At 44.6% G+C, this 20,501-nt stretch overlaps 1 protein-coding gene across 7 annotated transcripts in view; it reads right to left on the bottom strand.

Moving 5' to 3' along the window:
- The window catches only part of LOC139051974 (monocarboxylate transporter 12-like), a 73,556-nt gene that overhangs the window by 14,698 nt on the left and 38,357 nt on the right, over window positions 1–20,501 (bottom strand). For 3 of the 7 annotated variants that reach the window (XM_070529030.1, XM_070529035.1, XM_070529031.1), the window contains exons 2-4: window positions 14,103–14,366; window positions 6,556–6,699; window positions 2,141–2,489 (exon numbers count right to left, since the gene is read on the bottom strand). In XM_070529030.1, the coding sequence (XP_070385131.1) occupies window positions 2,141–2,489; window positions 6,556–6,699; window positions 14,103–14,366 (757 nt within the window). Of the gene's footprint in view, window positions 1–2,140; window positions 2,490–6,555; window positions 6,700–14,102; window positions 14,367–14,524; window positions 14,824–20,501 lie in introns of those variants that run through there. The other 4 variants (XM_070529033.1, XM_070529034.1, XM_070529032.1 and 1 more) reach the window with 4 other exon arrangements.

Here is a 20,501-nt window from a genome sequence, read left to right as displayed (position 1 = left end):
AATTGCGGACAGTGGCTTACATGTTCCTTACTTTTTCTCCTTACTCCAGAAGTGAAAACAACAACAACAAAAAAAACGAAGAAAATATCCTGTCCGACAGGAAGCTGTAACTGTGCGGCAACATGTGCTGGTCGTTTAAACGTTGCATCACGGCGAGCGCACTTAATCCTTCAATATTGACTCCGTCATCTAGTTGGGCCGCGCCGCCGACAGACGGCAGCAGTTTTGAATAAGGTAACTGGAAACATATATAGAGATAGACGTTTCAGTGAAGACGATGAACATAAAGTAGAGATAGCAAAGCCGCTAGACTGCAGGAGATGCAGTAAAACCTGATTACCTCAAGCTCGGTGACCATTGTCACCGCCCGTTTCAAACAGCATGCCCTTAAAAATCATCATCGGTATCATCACCATCATCGTCGTCGTCGTGTTCGTTGTGGTGGTAGTCCTCGTCTATTTACCAAAAGCAGTTCGTAGAATGGAGTGGTTTATATTAAACGCGCAGACAAATTAAAATACCAACTATATTACGTAAGGCGGTGGTCAATCCGGGTACCGAACGTAACAATCGTGAAGCGGACCGATCAATGACAAATTAGATTTTACGACAGGGAGGTTGTGCATTCGGCGCATGGTTCAGGATGTTAGAACACGACAGACATTAAGGCTCCACGGATTCGACGAGCGCTTATGGCTCCAAGAGCCAGTTTGCTCGTACAATAGGTTTCGAAATAAACCCTGGGCTAAATTCGCATTACGTCACGCTTGGGACTGATGCGACATGATCTGCCTGCCTGAAAAACGCGTTGTACCGAACTGTTCTAGTATTCCCAAAAACATTCTTACGATACATTTCACTTTTCGTAAGACCGGATGCCAGTCACTCGTTGCGATAAAACATATTACGCGAAGGTGGCCGGGCAATCGCAAACAGCTCTTACGAACGGGAAGCTTTTTTTTTTAATTTAGGCCCGGAAAATTTAAACGGGGCTTCTTTCTTCAGCATTGAAACTGGCGGACATTAGCTTGCCGCTGTGGGCGCAGTTGATCCGTGTTTCAGAGCGAACTTTTCAATGCTCACAGACATTGAGTGATCAACGGGTCCTGATATTTTCCCATTTTCTGCTCCATACTTGAACTGCGGCCGCTATACGTGTCACTGCAGTGGTACACTTTCTCTCCGACTTCATCGCACACAACTCCGTTACACAGGCGCCAAACAGGTGCGCCGTCAGCCTCTTCTTTTTTCTTTCTTTTTTTCAGAAACTTGCGAATACATTTCTCTATGGTTCATAACAAATGCAAATAATGCTCCTGTACATTCCCAGCCCAAACAACCATGCACATGTAAAAAGTAGTCGGAAAGACCGGTTCCAGTGCACGCTTGACCTTGCGTGCGCTTGGAGGGATCGGACAGCAAACTAACCTAACGCCGAGTGGCACTGCTAAGTAATGTTACTCGGTAATGCCAAGTAATCCATGATGACTCAATAGGAAACTCATTACTTTTTGAAGCGAGATCAGGATGCCTTAGAACGCGCACCTATGAAGCGAGATATAAGAAGGAAGAAAAAGCATATGCTTGCTGCGCTAAAGCTAGGGAAACGATGGAGCATGTTTTATTAGAATGTGAAGCCGTCTGCCGGGCGGTCGATTTAGGCACCACTGGACTCCTTGAAGCCCTTGGGTTCAGCGAGAGCAGGGGGAAAGTAAACATGTCCACAGTAGAGATTAGTAAGCGGCGATTCGAAGATTGCCGGAAGAAAAGTAGGAAAACAACAAACAAAGGAGGCGTGCAAAAACAAAATTCACAATAGGGGTTCAGAACGTTTGGTGATGGGAATTCATCGTAGGGTTTATTTCCTTTCCTTTTTTTTTCTTTTTAACGTAGGTAGGACATTAGGCAATATAATAACAAGAGCTTGGTGGCGCAACCCACCATCTCGCTCCAAAGGGGACGCTCATAGCATCCATCCATCCATCCATCCATCCATCCATCCATCCATCCATCCATCCATCCATCCATCCATCCATCCATCCATCCATCCATCCATCCATCCATCCATCCATCCATCCATTCATACACCCACCCACCCACCCACCCACCCACCCACCCACCCACCCACCCACTCGGTCACCTTCGTTCAGTCGAGACCGTGTCGCTTTCGTTAGACACACAGCCAGGCTTGGTGTCGCCGTTTTCCAAAGAGACTTCCAAAGACTTTCCTCGCAACGGCGGCAGCGTGATCGCACCCGGATTTCTCGCCAACAGGACGATGGGCGTCGCCTGCATCACGAGTCCTCCGATGAGGAGCAGCGCCCCCTCGAGGCCGTACACATCGGTCAGGTGAGCGAGCACGAACTGGCCGGTGAGTTCGGCTAATGCCCACGCTATGTACACGATGGATGTTGCCATGGCTTGGTACTTTTGGAAATAAAATAGGACATACATGCCGGCTGATATTATGAATGTCCCCATTCCTAATCCTGCAAAAAAAAAAGAAAAGAAAAAAAGCCAAATTATGACCGAGATATCTATGGTGGTATCAACCACCGGATCGATAAAGTGACCGATTATCAATCAGTGGAATAATCAATCAATAAATAAAGTTAGCGACCAGGGAATTAAGCTCCCATTACCTCTATTTTTCAAGTCAGTACTTACGTAACAGCAGCAACTAATAGAAAACAAGGACCCCATCAGGCAGAGCTCCAGCGCGTTAACAAGCAAAAACAGAAATGAACAATAGAAGGCGAAAGCTCGCGGCTACTCGCCCCGTCAGACTCGTGACCTCTGCCCTGTAATGCGCCGTTAAAACAGTTAGCGCACAGCCTGATAATTTTGTAGAAGCCCTAAGCGAACAGTTCTTTCGAAAAGGTAATGGATCTCAAGAAAGACAAGCATACAAGGCTGCCAAAAGAAACGCTCGAGTTTTATGGGTTGCTTAATAATTACTGCTCGTATTTGAAAAGTCATACCTCTTGCCAAGAACAGATTATCGGGTAGAGCTCATGCGAAACGAAAATAACATACGTCGATTAAGTTAAACTGTGATGTAGATGACAAAGAAAGAGGATAGTGCTACACATTTTTAATATGTTTATTGGAATCGCCAAATTACTGTTAAACGTCCATTTAGGCTCGCACTACCACTGAAATACATTTGTTCCTTAAGGTCATTCACTTATGCTGAGGAGATCCCGAACTCAAGGAAATAACGATGCGACATAATCCACTAGTAAATGAGAAAAATGCTGAGCTGTAAATATTTTAAAGCAGCAGCAAACAGAACGGAAGTAGCAATAGTATGCATGACGGTATAGTCAGCAGCCTTATACGGCGAAATTAATCAAAACAAGAACATGGATAAAGCAACTAAACGGCGTTCACTATGGGAGAACTTCTCTGGAATGCGTTAAGATTATATTTGAAACAACTAAGTATTATTCAGATGTTTAATTTGTTTGAAAAGTACAACTAAAATAATGCTTAGTGAATAAATTTTGGTTCTAAACGAGCGTCATTTGGACAGTAGCTTATATAAACACTATTGCAGAAGCGCCGTATCCGAGCATTGAGAGGAGAAGGGACGGCGCTGATAACGAAAGTGTTCATTACTAATTTCCTCATTAGGTCGTACCAGCAGCAAGCAACCTATCTCATGTCCGCTGCAGGTCAAAGGCCTTTCCCATCGGTCTACAATTATCCGTCTTGCGGCAGCTGGTTCCATTTCATGCCGAAAAAGAATTCTAATTTCATCACACAACCTTGTTCTCTGCCCTCCACGACTGCGCTTCCTTTATCTTGACACCTATTCTGTGATTCCAACTGACCAACGGTTTTCTGCTCTACGCATTACATGACCTTGCACAACTAGATTCATGACACTGAACTTCAGCTAAAAGATATAGGCTACCCGGTTTACTCTCTAATCCTGACCGCTATCTTCCTGTCATTTAATGTAACGCCTGTCATTTTTTTTCCTTGCATTGGTCGCTGCGCCATTCTTAGCCTTCTCTCAGGCTTCTCTCTTATCCTCCAAGTATCAGCCTCATGGACTTGTCCTGGCAACATTAGTACTATTGGTAGTATTATGTCAGCTGAAGGGCCAGATAATTTTCCTGAGGTATCCAATTACCACTGCCCAGCATGAGCCCAACTCCCTTTGTGCACTTTCCTAATCCCATTTGAATCTGCTGAGCTGGGCTCTGTTTCACGTCCCTTGTCTCACTTTCTGTAGTTCTAATGGGCTAGAGCTTATCTCGTCCATGCAGTACGTGGTCCACGCAATTCCACGTGTTACCCGCTTACCTTTATTATATACTCACGTTTGATTTCTAAACTACACTGCGATCTTCAAGGTCTGTATCTCGCGCCTATCTCGTTTCTTCCTTCGTTCGTTGCACGGCACTCTTAAACAAATTTACACCCTTTGGGTCGTATCTTGCCACACAACAATAATCGTCATGTCTTGCTTGACTTTTCTTTCTTGAAAACACTGCGCTCGCTACTTTCCTGTCGAGAATGCTCTGTCATGCTGATAACGCGCATGCCGTTCGTTATTTGGAAGTACCGGGCTCGCAGCGTTAAAGGAAGGAACTGCGGACAACACAGATGACGATTTTTGTTGTGTGGTAAGACACGACCCAAAGGGTGTAATTTTGCTTAAAAGTGTAGCTCGCTCCTTTCTTTATTAACCTCTTAGTTTACACTCTTCAAAAAGTTTGCGCCCTTTGGGGCTTATCATGCCACACAACGATAATGGTCATCTGTCTTGTCCGCATTTCCTTTCTTTAACGCTGCGCGCCCGGTACTTCCAGGCCACCAACGACATGCGTGTTATCAGCGTGACATTGCCTTCTCTACAGGAAAGCAGCAAGCGCAGCGTTTTCAAATGGCACTCAAGCAAGGTAGATGACGATTATCGTTGCGGGACAAGATAAACTTTAATGGGTGCAAACTTGTTGAAGAGTGTAGCTCACGATACAATCTAAAGCCAGCTTACACCCTTTGGAGTGTATCTTGTACCTGAACAATAATCGTAATCTGTTTTTCATGCGTTTTCCCTCTTGAAAACTCGTTCTCGCTACTTTCCTGCCAAGAATGCTATGTCACGTTGATAACTCCCGTGCCATTCGTGAACTGAAAGTACTGGGCGCGCAGGGCGTTAAAGAAAGGAAGGGCAGTCAAGGTAGGTGACGATTATTGTTTCACGACAAGATAAGCTTCAAAACGTGCAAGCCTCTTTTTTAGATTATATAGGTTAGGCAACCGGAGCAGGCGTGGAGATAACATTTATCACTCCCAAATGAACTAAGGTGCCAGTTAGAACAGTACAATAATAGATTTGATAGATTTGATGAAATAGAAGTCGTAATCACCGCATAACGTGGTCACCGTGATTTGCATAACGCTCACTTACGCCAAGCGGTATTACAGTGCTCTAGAACGGGGTAGCGTGTTCAAGGGCGGCACGCGCCATACATTGCCGTGAGGCGGAAAGTGTGGAAAGGTCCGCCCCTTGGAGGATGCCAGCCCATGCGACAGCAGCGCCGCCACCAACATCCGTGGCATAGGGTTGGACTGGTTGGACCGCCGCTCATTCTCGTCGCTGTCAGTTGTGCTGGTCGTGCGCCTCTGGCCTGTATGTCCAACTTTGTGTTCTTATTGATTCTTTTTTTTGTAGTTTATGTAGTTCAAACGACGCAGACAAGGACTCGGTTTTCCCTGAGATGTTCCAGTTTGAATTATACACAGTGGTTGTCGCCGCTATATAAAGATATGAATGCAATATAAAGCATTGAATTACTTTTAACCATACAACTTCAAAGGAACTCATGTAAGTGGAAACTGTAATAAAATTTCATTGACTCATTCATTATATCACTCTAATAATTTCAAGTGAATCGGTGAACTGATTATTATAACAAGTAACTAATTAAAAATAAGTGTGATGTTGGTTTGCAATACTCGTATTACCTAAATAATTGAGTAAATGGGGAAATAAGCACTTCTTTATTGATTACTTTTGCTATCTCCAATAGAGTGTTGACCCTGGGACTTTTAGAAATCAAGTAGCCAGTCTCTTTACGGAATGTCCATGTATTATTGTCTGAGCGAAATCTGCATACGAAGGAAGAGGCTTTCATTTATAATTTTCTTTTTATGTGTGACACGCAATTGTAAGAATTGTATGTGCATTTCCACAGTTGTTGATTTTCTGCAGCCTAACAATGTGTAAGCAGCAAATGCGACTTACACGGCTGACTATTGTATAACACTTTATCTCATACTGCTCAATTTTATGTAACGAGTTGGCTCGCTGTCCTTTTCCATAGGTTTAGCCTTTCTTAGACCGCCGTACGCAATACTCCACCTCGGAGCATGTGAGGGCCTTGAATAATATATATATATATATATATATATATATATAGCGCGACCGGCGCAACGCAGAGCATGTCGGGAGAAACACGGCGGCTTCCGCACAGCCCTGCAGTGTACCTCTATAGCGACACGCTCACTCGAGCGAAAACAGGTAGGGTCGACTCTCACCGTACGCCGCGCCGAAGGTGACCGTCATCCACGCGATGTCGGGGGAGTATGCGGAAGCCACGATGCCCACGAAGGAGACGAGCGTGCTCAGCAAGACGATGGTGTGCATCTTGATGCAGCGTTGCAGCGCATACACGAAGAGCGCTGCAAGTGGTTGCACAGGGGGGTGAGCATCATCATCGCACAGGCAATTACCTGATCTACAGCAATGCCCCAAGTGTGTGTGAGAGAGAGAGAGAGTGAGAAGGATGCCACATTCTCAGGAGCATTTCTAAGGAACAGAACAACTATCCAACAGTTTTCTAAAGCCCAATAAAGGCTGTCAGAACAGAGCCTGATGATACTAGATGATTCAGGGCAACATTCATTTGGGCTAGATGGTGCATACTTGAATTAGGAAGGAACAGCGCCAACTAAGACGATCATGAGAGGGAGAACGACACAGGACAAGCGCTTGCCTATTATTGATAATAAGTAAATTTAAACGCCCTACACTAACGGGATATATTTTATGCAAAGCAAAATTTAAACTTTGTGAAGTAGCGGAGTGGATTTTACGCAGTGCGATATGCGTGCAATGTCATTAAGAGGAAGTTTCACCTCGAAGCTAACTTCGGCTTCCCTATTTGAATACATGTGAAAATGAGAAATGCTCTTGCTAGACAACTGCCGGATCGATTCAAATGAAAGCGGTCGCATTTAAGAAAGGAGAATGCTTAATTATGCCGACTACAGAAAGCAGAATTTTGATGTATAATGCTTGATAACTTTCGAAATGATTCCCGAAAATAAATGAGTGAAAGAAAAATCGAACCACAGTGTTTAGGATTGAGTAACTCTGCATCAAAAGCAGACATCGCAGTAAACTGCACCTGTTACTGAGAAAGAGCTTAAGGAAAACTGAAGATGTCAGTCTTGCTATATGCAGGGCTTCCAAAAACAAGAAAGGGGCTGGCAGATGGAATGGCACACTGTGGTATAAACTTTTTTAAAACAGGGTTGAAGTACCTCAGACAGGCTGGCCAACGTTTCGATAGGTGGACCTATCTTCGTCAAAGGCGGCCTCGTCATCCTCGGCGTGTTAGTTTTAAAGGGTTAGTGCAGTGACGTCACGTGCGGGTGTTGTCGCTGGCGGCTGGTTTTAAAGAGAGAGATTACAACAGGGAACAGGCGCTGTCGTCCGACGTCTGTGAGCCTCATTCTCAAGACGAAGGGACAAGAGCGTGAGAGTGGGCACGCGGGGAGGAAAGAAAAGAAATAGAAGCAGAAAAAAGGGGAAAAAAAGCAGGGGGGTGCCAGGGCCGTACCAAGACACAACAAAGGGGGGGGGGGTGAAAGAAAAAGAAAGAGAAAAATGAAATCGTTAAGAAATACGGGGGCTTGGGAGCGTGTTGGGGATGCGAAAGGTTAGGAGGTAATCCGGGGGAGTCGTTGGCGGCATGTTTTTGAGGCATTAGAACGGCCGTTCAAGCAATAGGTCGAGTAATTTTGAAATAGTTAAGGTGGCGACGGGGAGTCTGCGGTGCAATGTGTGGGGTGACTGAAAGGCAGCGGCATGGTCTTTCAAGGGGCACTGCCCCACGCGCTTAACGTAGGTGTCGTTACGGCGGCATCCAGAAGGCGATGGTTGAGGCGCCGAAAAAGGCATATTGACTTCGGAATGTGTTGTCGAGGGGGTTTCAAAAAAAAAGACTAAAAAAGGGGTAAGGGGGAAGGGGGGGGGCGAAATCGGTATAGCAAACAGGAGGGCGACGCGTGCAGAAGCGGGCGCGGGCAAGTGTACATGGAAGAAGGGGATCGTACAGTTGGTATAGACGTAAAAACCTGAAAGAGTACATTAAATTGAGTAGTAGGCAGGAAAAAAATTTTTTCGAAATGGAAGAGTAGGTGAGGTTAAGAATTAAAGTTGGCTGGTGGCCTAATGTGTTTTGTGTATTGGTTGATGATATGAGAGTTTCAGATTTAAGTTACAGCTTTTAAAGATTCTAAGTTGCCGCGTGCCAAATTAATTCCTGTCGGGTGTAGGCAATTAAACTTGTGTATGAGGTATGATTCCGTGTACTTCCTTTCGCGAGGGGAACGGAAATTTGTTTGTAGTATATAGAGCCTTGCTTTGTCAAACATATGTCCATGTTCATTAAAGTGGCTGGCTACTGCTTTGGGTAAATTGTGTTTTGTGTCCGCGCGGTGACCATTGAGTCTTGTATTGATTTGTTGTCCGGTCTCACCTATGTATTGTTTGCTACAAGCGGCGCATTCTAGACAGTAGACTACATTGCTTGATGTGCAGGTGAAAGCCGAAGTTACTTTGTGTGTGTAATTCGACGCTGTACTTTTTACTGTAGTAGTGGATTGAATGTGTTTGCATGTAGAGCACCTGGGGCGACCACAGGGATTGGTTCCCAACTTCTTCTTTTTCTGTAGTTTGGCGTGCACAAGAACATCTTTAAAATTAGTGTTGCGTCTGTAGGCTACTCTGGGAGGGTCGGGAAAAATCTTCTTAAGTTTCTGGTTGCTGGTGAGAATCGGGTAGTATTTACTTAGGATGTTATTCACGTTTGGGAGTGCGTTTGAGAATTTAGTAGGGCTTGTTACTTTAGATCTGTTGTGCTGTCACAAGCGGACAAACTTGATATATGCGCCTACAGCTTACGTTATACTGTCACAATATATACGAGGGTTTTGCATGAGTGCTACTCTCAATGTAGAGATAATTTCAGGCCGACATATATTGCGTCACTTTTGTCCACTGGAGATGCATCTTTAAGGCGCAGTTTGCTGAATTGTGATATCATTTCTGTTGCTGAGTTAGATATTTGACGTCTGTCTTTTTTTCTCTTACAATTAAGTGCGTTTCAACTATTTTTGTAAATACATGGGCGATTTAAATAAAAATGTGCTTCATACTGTCGATATATTTTAAGTGTTTCATTTCGATGCAACAAACCGTATCGACTTTGGTGTGTAATGGAAGCCGAGAACAACGATTTTTTTTTCTTTCCCATGTATTCACATAGGAGCTACCGAGAAACCCGGTATGACTTAAAAACGCCTTGCCACCATATCACCATAGACCAACAGAAAACCAACGCTAACGCGACAATGAACAATTCCCGCTTGTGTGACATGCTAAGCAAAATACGTTTAAGGCGATTACAAAAAAGAATTACTGGAGTGCAGTCGTTGCAGAGACCTGTGAGGGTGGGTACAGCCATGCTCAAGCTCTTTTTTTTTTCATGGTAAAAATAAGGCCGCACCTCGGAGTCCTTGCGCAAAGCGTGCGTTCATTTGTTATTCACAAATCTACTGCAGACCTGAGAAATGTTCTCTAAAAAATTCAAATAATAACAGGCCGCTGCTGGAGGCTAACATTGTCTTTTTGAGTTGCATGGGAACTTCGTGCTAATAAAAGTTGTCAGTGTTCATCTATCCTCACGAAGCCGGTTTTAGGTTTCATGAAGACGCGGAGTTTGCGCATTATTGCGAATGAGCCGCATATAAGCTTGCTCTGAGCTAGCCACACTCTAAAAACACTTTGCGCCTTTTGGGGTGTGTATTTGTCCCACAACAATAATCGTCATCTGCCTTGCTTGCGTTTCCTTTCTTGAAAACTCGGCGCTCGCTACTTTCCTGTCGAGAATGCTGCGTCACACTGATAACGCGCATGCCGCTCGTGACTGGGAAGTACCGGGCTCGCAGCGTTAAAGAAAGGAAACGCGGGCAAGACAGATGACGATTATTGTTGTGGGACAAATATACACCCCAAAGGGTGCAACTGCTTTTAGAGTGCACCGAATGGCCTTTGATTCCCATGGTAAGATGGCGTCTTCGGCTGCAGTACATACTAGAGCGTCATCTGCACTCCAGAAGCATTTTTTTGTAACCTACTTGGCACGGCCCACAAAAGGACTCTGTCGACAATGGGCACGCGTTCTGAATCAAAGCCAATGTTCTCTATTTAGTTTGGCACGACGCACCTTCAAACGCGTGCTATGTCGCAACAGTGCATCGCCTTTCTTTTTTTCTTCCTTCCTCCTCTCTTCGCCTACAGCGCGCATCGCAGTCCACGCCATTGTTGCGTTACTTTTCTACTTTGCTTGTTCTTTCGTTTTTTTCTCGCTCTCAGATAAAACGCTTGCTGTAGAGCGATTCGCATGACTAGTTTTTTTTTTCTTCTCGTTTTCCTCTCGCCTGCAAGAGCTCGCGTTCGCCTTGTGAGTGATCGCGGCATTTAGCCAGGAGTGGAGGGAGCCGTAGTACGTGAAGAAAGGCTGTACCGACTCGGCGGGCGGCCTGTCTGGCTTCCGGGACGAAGAAGCTGGCAGGCAACGTCGTGGAAATATACGCCATTTCACAAATGCCGATTGCTGGCGTCGGTGCAGCGTGACATATAGACGACGATGGGACGGCCATGTGGTTTTGGCAGACGACACGGGCAAGCTGTCTGGCCTCAAATTTCGCAGAAAGAAATAACGAGCTTAAAAAACGAAGACTGGATTGTGCCTGTTCGCGCTGTTCCTTTCTGTGCAATCAGTATGCGCAGCGATTGAGCCAAAAAGCGTCGCTTTACTCTGTCGGCCTATAGTTACGTATCCTATAGCGATGCAAGAGGGATTGAAACTATGATATTAGCTGAGATTCGTCATCATCTGAGGCTGTGGTTGTTGGCCCCCCAGTTTTTCGGATTGCATTACCGGAAGAGGAAGCGGCGCTGACATTTTACGTGCTTTTTTTGTGGGTGGGGGCGATCGGGGGGTGGGGGGGGGGGGGGGGGCTCGCACAAAACTGCCGTAAAACTAGCCAAGTATTGCGAGCTTGAATTACGTACGGCAGTTATGTGCTGTTCAGTTCGCACGAGCAATGGGAACGTCGCAATATACAGGTTCAGCCGATGTCTAGTTTATACTTGCTAATGTATTCCTTTATTTAACCGTCCAGTCTTTGTTGCGCCAAGTTAGCAACGAGATAAATGTATTAGACACTGTGGAACTGCGCGATATCTATTCTCACCGTCGGTTATTTCAGTTCGCACGTGCACTCCGCACTCCCTATCACATGCGAAAATGAACCTATACAATTTAGCAGTAATCTCGGTTTCTGTCAACAACACCACCAGCGTGCGATGAAGACACATTACCTTATTCAATTACTTATCGGTTAATGAACTAAACTTCAATTATGACACTATTAATTAACTACGGTATGGCACACAATGAAATGGTGGAATACGAGCCATTCGGTACTCAAGGTGTATGTCCACATTGCATGCATGTACCTAAGAATTTCACCAGTGTGGAGATAGCATAAAAAGAGAAGAACACCTCTAAAAGACACTGGTGTTCTGCGTAGTTCTGTCCTGCAGTGCGCAAGGTAGGGCCTTTTTCCGAAAAAAAAAAGCGAAGCGTAACTTCCCTGAATGGGAACATGTGTCCAAGATATGCGTAGCATTATGTGGCCGTCGGCGTAGTGCGGAATGTGGTAATGTGTGGTAATGATGTTTGGAGGGGTTGTGCTGATGGTAGTAGCGTTATTATGATGGTAGTATGCGTTATTTATTCATTTACATATGCGTGAGCAGTACGAGCACAGAAATTCACATATTTACATTGCCGAACATACACATTCCGCACCACGGCGGCCGCCATGTAATGCATATCTTTGAAAGTTTCTATTCAAGGAGGTACCGCTTAATTTGTTTGCGCGATGCCCGGCAGGGCATAACGAACGCTTTAGTGTCGTCACAGGCAGCGGATGGGGAAGGCTGCGTGTGCATGATTTAACGCACGAGTGGCGCATCGCCTCGTTTTGGTGCCCCATTAGTCCCCTGCCATCCTCGTAGGTAGGGTGCTTGCCAGGGCATGCCATATGGCTTGTTGTCCCCATTTTAGTATAGGCCTAGGCCTTTCTGGCCTAGGTTTAACGTCTCCTCTCTACGTATGGCGTATGGGGAACGGCGAAAGCCGACGCGGGCTTGTAGAATGTAGATTGTTCTTATGGCGGACATACGTAATTGATTTTCATTTTATTTAGAAGTTGCGTCATTACAAATGTCGCCACTGTAATCTTGATCGCACCTATCAAGCGCGCACAGCATAAGCTTAAACTACGCGTATTGGGAAATGTAATTTTTGGCTTCCCATGAAATGTTTGGACCGGCGCGCCGTATAATGCTAATTAAAGAAATGACGGGAACATCAGCCCATTTTTCCGGAAATTTTGGGAACGATATCTCGTAAGCTGTGCTACCGTCTTGAGAGAGAAAGAAGCTGTAATGAGGGGATATAGCGGGATTTTCACAATGGGGACTGAACGTGCCTTGAGCACTGACAGAGGCTCAATACTTACGCAATTGCGACACGTGCGCAAAAGCAAATGAGCAAAAATATAATCAGTCAATATCAGGTCATTTCTAGATCAGGGGTTACCGCACGTTTTCTGATATTAGCAGCCAGCACCACTGTTGCGGTGCCGGCGAGGAATTACGTTATCTGCGCTCTCTTCAAGAAAGTTTGTTCTGCTTTGCAACTGGTGCTGTATATCTACAACAATGCGCGTGGCGTAGTGCCAATTTCCAATGGCGGACACACGCGATTTCAAGCTACATGGTTGCCGTAGCTGGGTGGCAGCTGGGAGTCACTTATATAGGATGAGAGGATTTTCACTTTCAAGAATACGAGTCATTTCTGTCCTTTATTTTCTTTTCGTTCTTTCGTATTATGTGGCATATCTGTATACATCAGCACACACACATTATAGCATTTTCTTCTGGCTTATGAGCTCCGTCAAATCCCCAGTCAACAAAATGTATGCCCGGTGTTCTTTTAGAACAAAGTTTCAAAAATTTGCATTTGGCAGATGGCACCGTTCTTGTCCTTGAGCGGGATTACGCGAAGACGCCCACACACTTGCACGTGAAATTGAAATGCATAATCGGCCACTTAACGATATTTCACTGATTAGGTTTCGAACTTTATATTTCACGGCACTATTGCAATCTACGAATTGTACATAGCCGGTGAATTTGCAAGGCGCATCACGGTTGGGAAAAACCGTGCGGGTGACACCAGTTTCCAGCTGTTCATTCCCAAACTGTGCGAAAAAATACATTGTAATTGCAGTTCTCTTTTGTGTCTCGATGCATAAAACGGCGTTTTGTTAAAACTGTAAATGGAACAACAGTGCACGTCAACGCAAGGACGCATATCTCGAGACCAATGCAATTCTCAGAATTCGTTCCAAGTGACATGTCTTGTAAGCTCACCAGGTAAAATTCGTAAATTGCCATACGCGCAATAATACGGTTTAAGCTGATTTTGTAAAATTTTGTTACTTAGCCGATGATGCAGTTTAATTGATTTTGCAATGTCCGCCTCTTCGACTGGTTCAAGGATATAATTGTGCTATCCGCCACAGCGCAACTTAAAACGAACTTTATGCGGAAAAAAAAAAGAAACGCACCCAGTATGTTTGAGTAAGAACGCCAATACAATCCTTTGTAACATTTCTGATATAAAGAGCAAGCAAAAAAGGAAAACTCGTCGGCTTGCCTGAGAGATGTGCGGTGATTTCGAGGCCACTGGCTGGCCATGAAGCGCCTTCCCGGTTGGTAGAAAACTTTTCTATGAATAAGACGAAGAGGAGCCCGTAGCACGCCAGGGGCATGAAGACCACGAACGCGGCAGCGGCCATTGTCACTGGCACACCCCAACACTTGTCCATGACTTGTTTGGAGTTCTTGCACTGCTGGACATCGCTGGTCCGGTCGGGAAGACGCTCAGCAGTCATGGCGGTTCCGGCCTCGTTCAGCAGTGCTGTAGAAGGACGCCACTTGTGCATTCTACGCAACAACCGCGATGGAGCGCGGTATATGAACGCGCTGAGTAATGCATTGGCGCCGCCCACAGGTAGTGGCGCTGGTTTTAGATAACTTGCATTCCGGACATTCTCATACCAGCGCTTTGTAACTTACAGCGTGCCGTACAACAACCACTTCTCGGCGACTCTGTCTTCCACCGTATGATGGGCGAGCAGTGAGAGCATACGGATTTGGCAACTACAAGCAACACATTGTGGGAATTGTGAACTTAGCGAGGGGGACTTACGTACGCGCTATGTTGCCACGTGAGAATCTACAGGAGACTGGCACCGGGTAGACAGCAAAACGCCGCAATAGCGAGGATGGCTAGCTATCAACTGCCATCTTCCTAGTTGCGTGGCGCCTTGCAAACCCGGACTCGCCTCAGGGGCGCGCGCGGCCAAGTATGTTTAGCTATGCTGTGGGAGCGAGCGCAAGCGACGTTCCCACTGTGTCCACCTGCCTGCCCAGGAGCGTGCGCCAGGTGGCGTGAACACCCTACACTTTGCTGCGGTGAAGCTAGGGAAACGATGGAGCATGTTTTATTAGTATGTAAATACGTCTGCCCAGCGGTCGATTTAGGCACCACTGGCCTCCTTGATGCCCTTTGGTTCCGCGAGAGCAGGGGAAGAGTAAACATGTCCGCAATAAAGATTAGTAAGAGGCGATTGGAAGATTGGTGGAAGAAAAGTAGGGAAACGACAGAAAACGGAGATGTACAAAAGCAAAGTTCGTAATAGGGGGTCAGAAAATTTGGTTGTGGGAGTTCATCGTGTTTTTTTTTATTTTTATTTTTTTCGTTTTTTAATCTAGGTAGACCATTAGGCAGTATAATAGGAAGAGCTTGGTGGCGACACCCACCGCCCCGTTCAAAACGGGATGCTCATGACATACATACATACATACATACACACACACACACATACATACATACATACATACATACATACATACATACATACATACATACATACATACATACATACATACATACATACATACATACGTACGTACGTACGTCCCATCCATCCATCCATCCATCCATCCATCCATCCATCCATCCATCCATCCGTCCGTCCGTCCGTCCGTCCGTCCGTCCATCCATCCATCCATCCATCCATCCATCCATCCATCCATCCATCCATCCATCCATCCATCCCATCCATCCCATCCATCCCATCCATCCATTCCATCCATTCCATCCATCCCATCCATTCCATCCATCCATCCCATCCATCCCATCCATCCCATCCATCCGTCCGTCCGTCCGTCCATCCATCCATCCATCCATCCATCCATCCATCCGTCCGTCCATCCATCCATCCCATCCATCCATCCCATCCATCCATCCATCCATCCATCCATCCATCCATCCATCCATCCATCCATCCATCCATCCCATCCATCCATCCCATCCATCCATCCATCCATCCATCCATCCATCCATCCATCCATCCATCCATCCATCCATCCATCCATCCATCCATCCATCCATCCATCCATCCATCCATCCATCCATCGAACCGCTTCGCTGTGCACCAGACACGTGAAATACACGCTATACCCGACAGCAAGGGTTATTATATATCTAATGAAATTCCAGCTACCGATTTTCACGTGCAATACACTCACTTATTAAACTAATTACATGAATTGAGTTATTAAATAAACTTTACAGTAGACGTTTATATTGGAAAGTTAAAGGTAACTATAAAAAAAAGCTCTAATTCCGTGTGTTTTGCATTTCAGTATGGCCATGTAGACCGAAATAACTGGTCTCAAATTATCCGTTAAATTTATTTAATTACGCATGCGGCAACGCGAAGCGCAACTCGCTGTACAAGCCGCTTGCGACGTAGAAGTATGGCTTAAAATGAAGCTGCCGTCGCGCTTTCCGCTTCCGACGAGACGATTCCGATGGGCGATTTGCACTACTCCCGGCTGGACGCACAATCGCTTCAGTGGCCGGGACGCGACATGATACGCGCCGTAGTGGCTCAGTAGCTATGGCGTTGTGCTGCTGAGCACGAGGTCGCGGGATCAAATCCCGGCCACGGCGGCCGCATTTCTATGGGGGTGAAATGCGAAAACACCCGTGTACTTAGATTTAGGTGCACGTTAAAGAAACCCCAAGGGGTCGAAATTTCCGGAGTCCTCCACTGCGGCGTGCCTCATAATCAGAAAGTGGTTTTGGGCGCGTAAAACCCCATAATTTAATTTTTTTTTAACGAGACATGTTGCTGCAGCGCGGCATGGCGATGCTTCATTTGACGCCGCCACGCTACGTGCCAGAGAGGCTGCACAGCCCGAGCCGCACTTCACCGTTTCGCTTGCGTAATGAGGCGAATTTAAGGAATAATTTGACTGTAGTTATCTTGATTTTGAAATGTAGAAAGACATAATTAGACTGTTAAGACAATCCGCACCAAGTTTTCAATATAGACTTGTGCCGTAAACTTCGTGATCATAAGAAGTTATCTATGTGTTTAGTTTATCTTAGGAAATGAGATGGGGGACTTTGGTTTTTCTTCACAATGATGTGCGCCTGGGCAGATAATTCATCTGCAGTGACGTAGCTGGAGGAAATTTTGTAACTTTTCCAAAACAAAGATGTTCGAAGGTCCAAAAAAGACATACATTGTAACCTGACGCCCTTATTATTTAACGATTATTAGACGGTGAGAAATGGTCACCGGAAAAAGTTGACGATGTAAGTGTGTCAGTAATGTAACTGTTTCCTGTCGTCTTTCACTATTTCCCACTGCGGATTCAATAATCTTTCCTGAATATATTCAAAATATAAGTCCTCGAACAACATAACTAGACCATTTACTTCTCGATCGATACTTCGACGCGCCAACAAAAGATGCTCAATGGTTTCTGCGCTATGTTTACTCGCTGCAGACAAATAATCATGAGCAATTTTTTTTCTATAATACTCCGTTCTCAGATGCTGATGTGACTTTGGAGTGCACTTTGAATAACCATAAGGTTTCATGCGTCTGATTTTATACTGAACTTTCAATTCTGTTCCTGTTCTGGCTTCCTCTCCATTGCTCATATGCAGTACAATGTTTCCGCATCTCTGAATTTACACTCATCATCGTTTTCTCCGTTGCTATCCACGTCGTTTAGGTAATATTTAAGGGTCAGTTTCCAGGTTCGTTTTCTCAGCATAAAGAAATAAACAACTGTTATCAACTGCCCCTATCAACAAATTAAGCTTTGAACATAGAGCAGCCTCAAGTGGAACGTCAGGTCTTCGGAAGTATTTTTTTCCTAACTTGCAATGAAATACGCCTCAGAACAAAAATAAAAGCGGCAGCCGAAAAAAGAAAGCAAGAGCAAAAAAAAAAAATTAGGCGATGCATTGACTTAGCGCACAACGGCCAACGAGAATCTGCACTACGACAGTAACGCCCACCAGGGAAGGCGAGAGTGGAGGGGAGGCGCTCGAGCGAGGCAGGTTTGCAAGCTGATGGTGTCAGTTTCTCGCAATCAAAGGGAAGTAACGCAGACCGCAACAAATGTGCGTCTGTTGCCAAGCGTGCAGTCGGTAAAGAACGACGCGTAACGCGTTCCAACGTACGTACGAGATCCTGCGCCGTTGTATATCATGCTGGCTGCGGGTAGTAGCATACAATAAAACGCACGTTGCAACGCCTATGCCATGGTACATTTCCCCATTAAAGTTTGTGCCCTAGCGGTGATTTTGCGATAGCGGGCTCATGGCCAAACTTCCTATTTTGTCGCAGGTATTGAAGAAAAAAAATTAACAAGAACAAAAAAGAACGCTTAAGTACGCTTTGTACAGGCTGCGCCGGGGTGACTTGTCCTATACTAACGCATGCATTTATAAAAATAAGTGAAAATATTGCGCATACTATATAAGAACCTTCGAAAACCACAACCGGCGCAGAGAGGTAACTGTCCATGAAATACTACAGAAGGACAGACGCTTTCACCTCGCGGTCTACTTGTCCGCGAGGCTGTCAGCAGCGTAAATCAGATCTTTGAATTATCTCGTGCTCGGTTTAAAACCCTCGTGATGAAACAATCTTAACCATATACGTACTTGCAGCCGACGCAAATAAGAGAATTCGGAGGAATAAGACAGTCTTCAGAGGCTTTGCCGTACAGTCAACGGAGAAATAGAACGACACGAAGAAAACAATAAGTGAGTTTGCAACGACAAACGCCCGGTACCTAATCAGGAGAAATCAAAAGCGCCAGCGGTATGGGAGGTTAAATCTGACCGTATATTCAAGTGATTGTGCAATTTATGTGACCTCTTTGTACGTCCTCTCGTCTTCGTCTCAGTAGCGCTGCTGCTATTAAAGTAGGCTATTTAGCAAGAATCTCGTTTTCATGCGACCTGTACACAAGCCGTTGAAATACATCATCCGCGCTTTCCTAAACCAGGGGCTTTGCTTTCGGTAACATTGTCATCTTTCTCGATCACTCGCCTTCTCTGTCACCAGAAATAAACTCTACTTTCTCGAAAACTGTTATATTTTCAAATACGACGCAACACTCGCCTGTGCACCAAACGACGTAGTAGGAATTGCGTAGCGTCCTTCTGACGTGTCTAGTAAGCTATACATATAGTCGGTGACATGAACGAATCATTCAGATTTTGTGCAACTCCGCTTACCTAACGCAACCTGTTACATCTGATGGTCATTTTAATTATCCCGAAATAGACTGGCAGACATCCACAAACTCAGGTCACTACAGAAAAAAGAAGAAAAAGAAAAAGGGAAATGAATTTTGTTATGTGCTTTTAGTTAGTTACTCTTCCAATGTGTAAAAAATCTGTTCATTATGAGCTGGTTTTAAATTACGAACGAACAAGCATGCTTGCTGCCGTGTTGAAAAGCATTTGGGACTACAACCATTTGTACTGAGAACACCGCTAAAAATTATAAAAAAGAACATCTGAATAATATAAAAAAATAACCTCGACTACAAGAGGGCAAATATTGACTGGTCCTTTTATGGCTTTTGGTCCTTTGTGTAAACTGTTACTATCACTGCCGTCTGCTAACGTAACAGTGACAAAAAATGACGCACGGCGCATGATCTTTAGCTCGGGTGCTCCTATCTAAGTACATGTAAAAGGAGAATTCGTTTCCCTCAACAACCACTGCACCAAATTTGACTAGGTTTGTTGCATTTGAAAGAAAAACTTAAGATCTAGTGACCGTTGTTTTCGAAATTTTTATTTAGGCCGTTCATTTTTTATTAAAGTTTGGCAAAAATTTTAAATTTTCGAAAACGAAACTATTAAGTTTACAACTTTGTAACTCAGCAAGGAAGAACGATAGCAGAATTTTGTGAATTGCATCTGATAGTACATCTAAAGCGGACAAAATTAATATGTTACACATAAATCTGAAAAAAATTCAGTGATACGGAAATGCAGCTTTTGCAGAACTCTTGTACGAAACGTAACAAATTCACGTAAGATATCAATTAACGTATCGAATTAGTCCGCGTGGAATGATCTAACGGATGCCGTTAACAGAACCGAGATATTTATTCTTGATGCAGAACCATTAATTTAGAAACTTCGCATGTCTATCTTTTTCGAACTTGCGAAATATTCAAAATTCTTTTAACAAAATTCAGGCTCTAAGTCGAAATTCCGCTTCCAACATTCACTAGAAGTTAAATTTTCTATCAAATACAACCGATTTCCTTAAAGTCGGTGAAAGGATTATCTGAGAAAAGCGTTTTTGCGTTCTACATGTATTTGAATTGGTCGCATCAGAGTTGGGCCCGAGCTAAAGCTTCCTCTTAACCTTAATAGATACAGTCCTAACATTGCGGTGATTTCAACACCTAATAAGTGGTTAACACTTCAAATAAAATGATGTAGTTGGGAAACGCGTCTGCGTGCAATACCTAAACTGAAACATTTAAAGGCAAACTTTTTCAATGATAACCTATTATGTATACTGCCATTTCTACCTACAAATTATGCTGAAAAGGTACGGAGACTAGTCAATACAGCAAGATGTTTTAGCGAATCGTATACCGTGTCTTTGAAACTGTGAGAGACAGATTTTAAATCTTAAAAGGGGACTCA

The sequence above is a fragment of the Dermacentor albipictus genome, unplaced genomic scaffold (genome assembly GCF_038994185.2).
Source record: "Dermacentor albipictus isolate Rhodes 1998 colony unplaced genomic scaffold, USDA_Dalb.pri_finalv2 scaffold_17, whole genome shotgun sequence".
NCBI lineage: Eukaryota > Metazoa > Arthropoda > Arachnida > Ixodida > Ixodidae > Dermacentor > Dermacentor albipictus.
The sequence above is the reverse complement of the archived record's forward strand: the minus strand, read 5'-3'. Positions and strand labels throughout refer to the sequence as shown.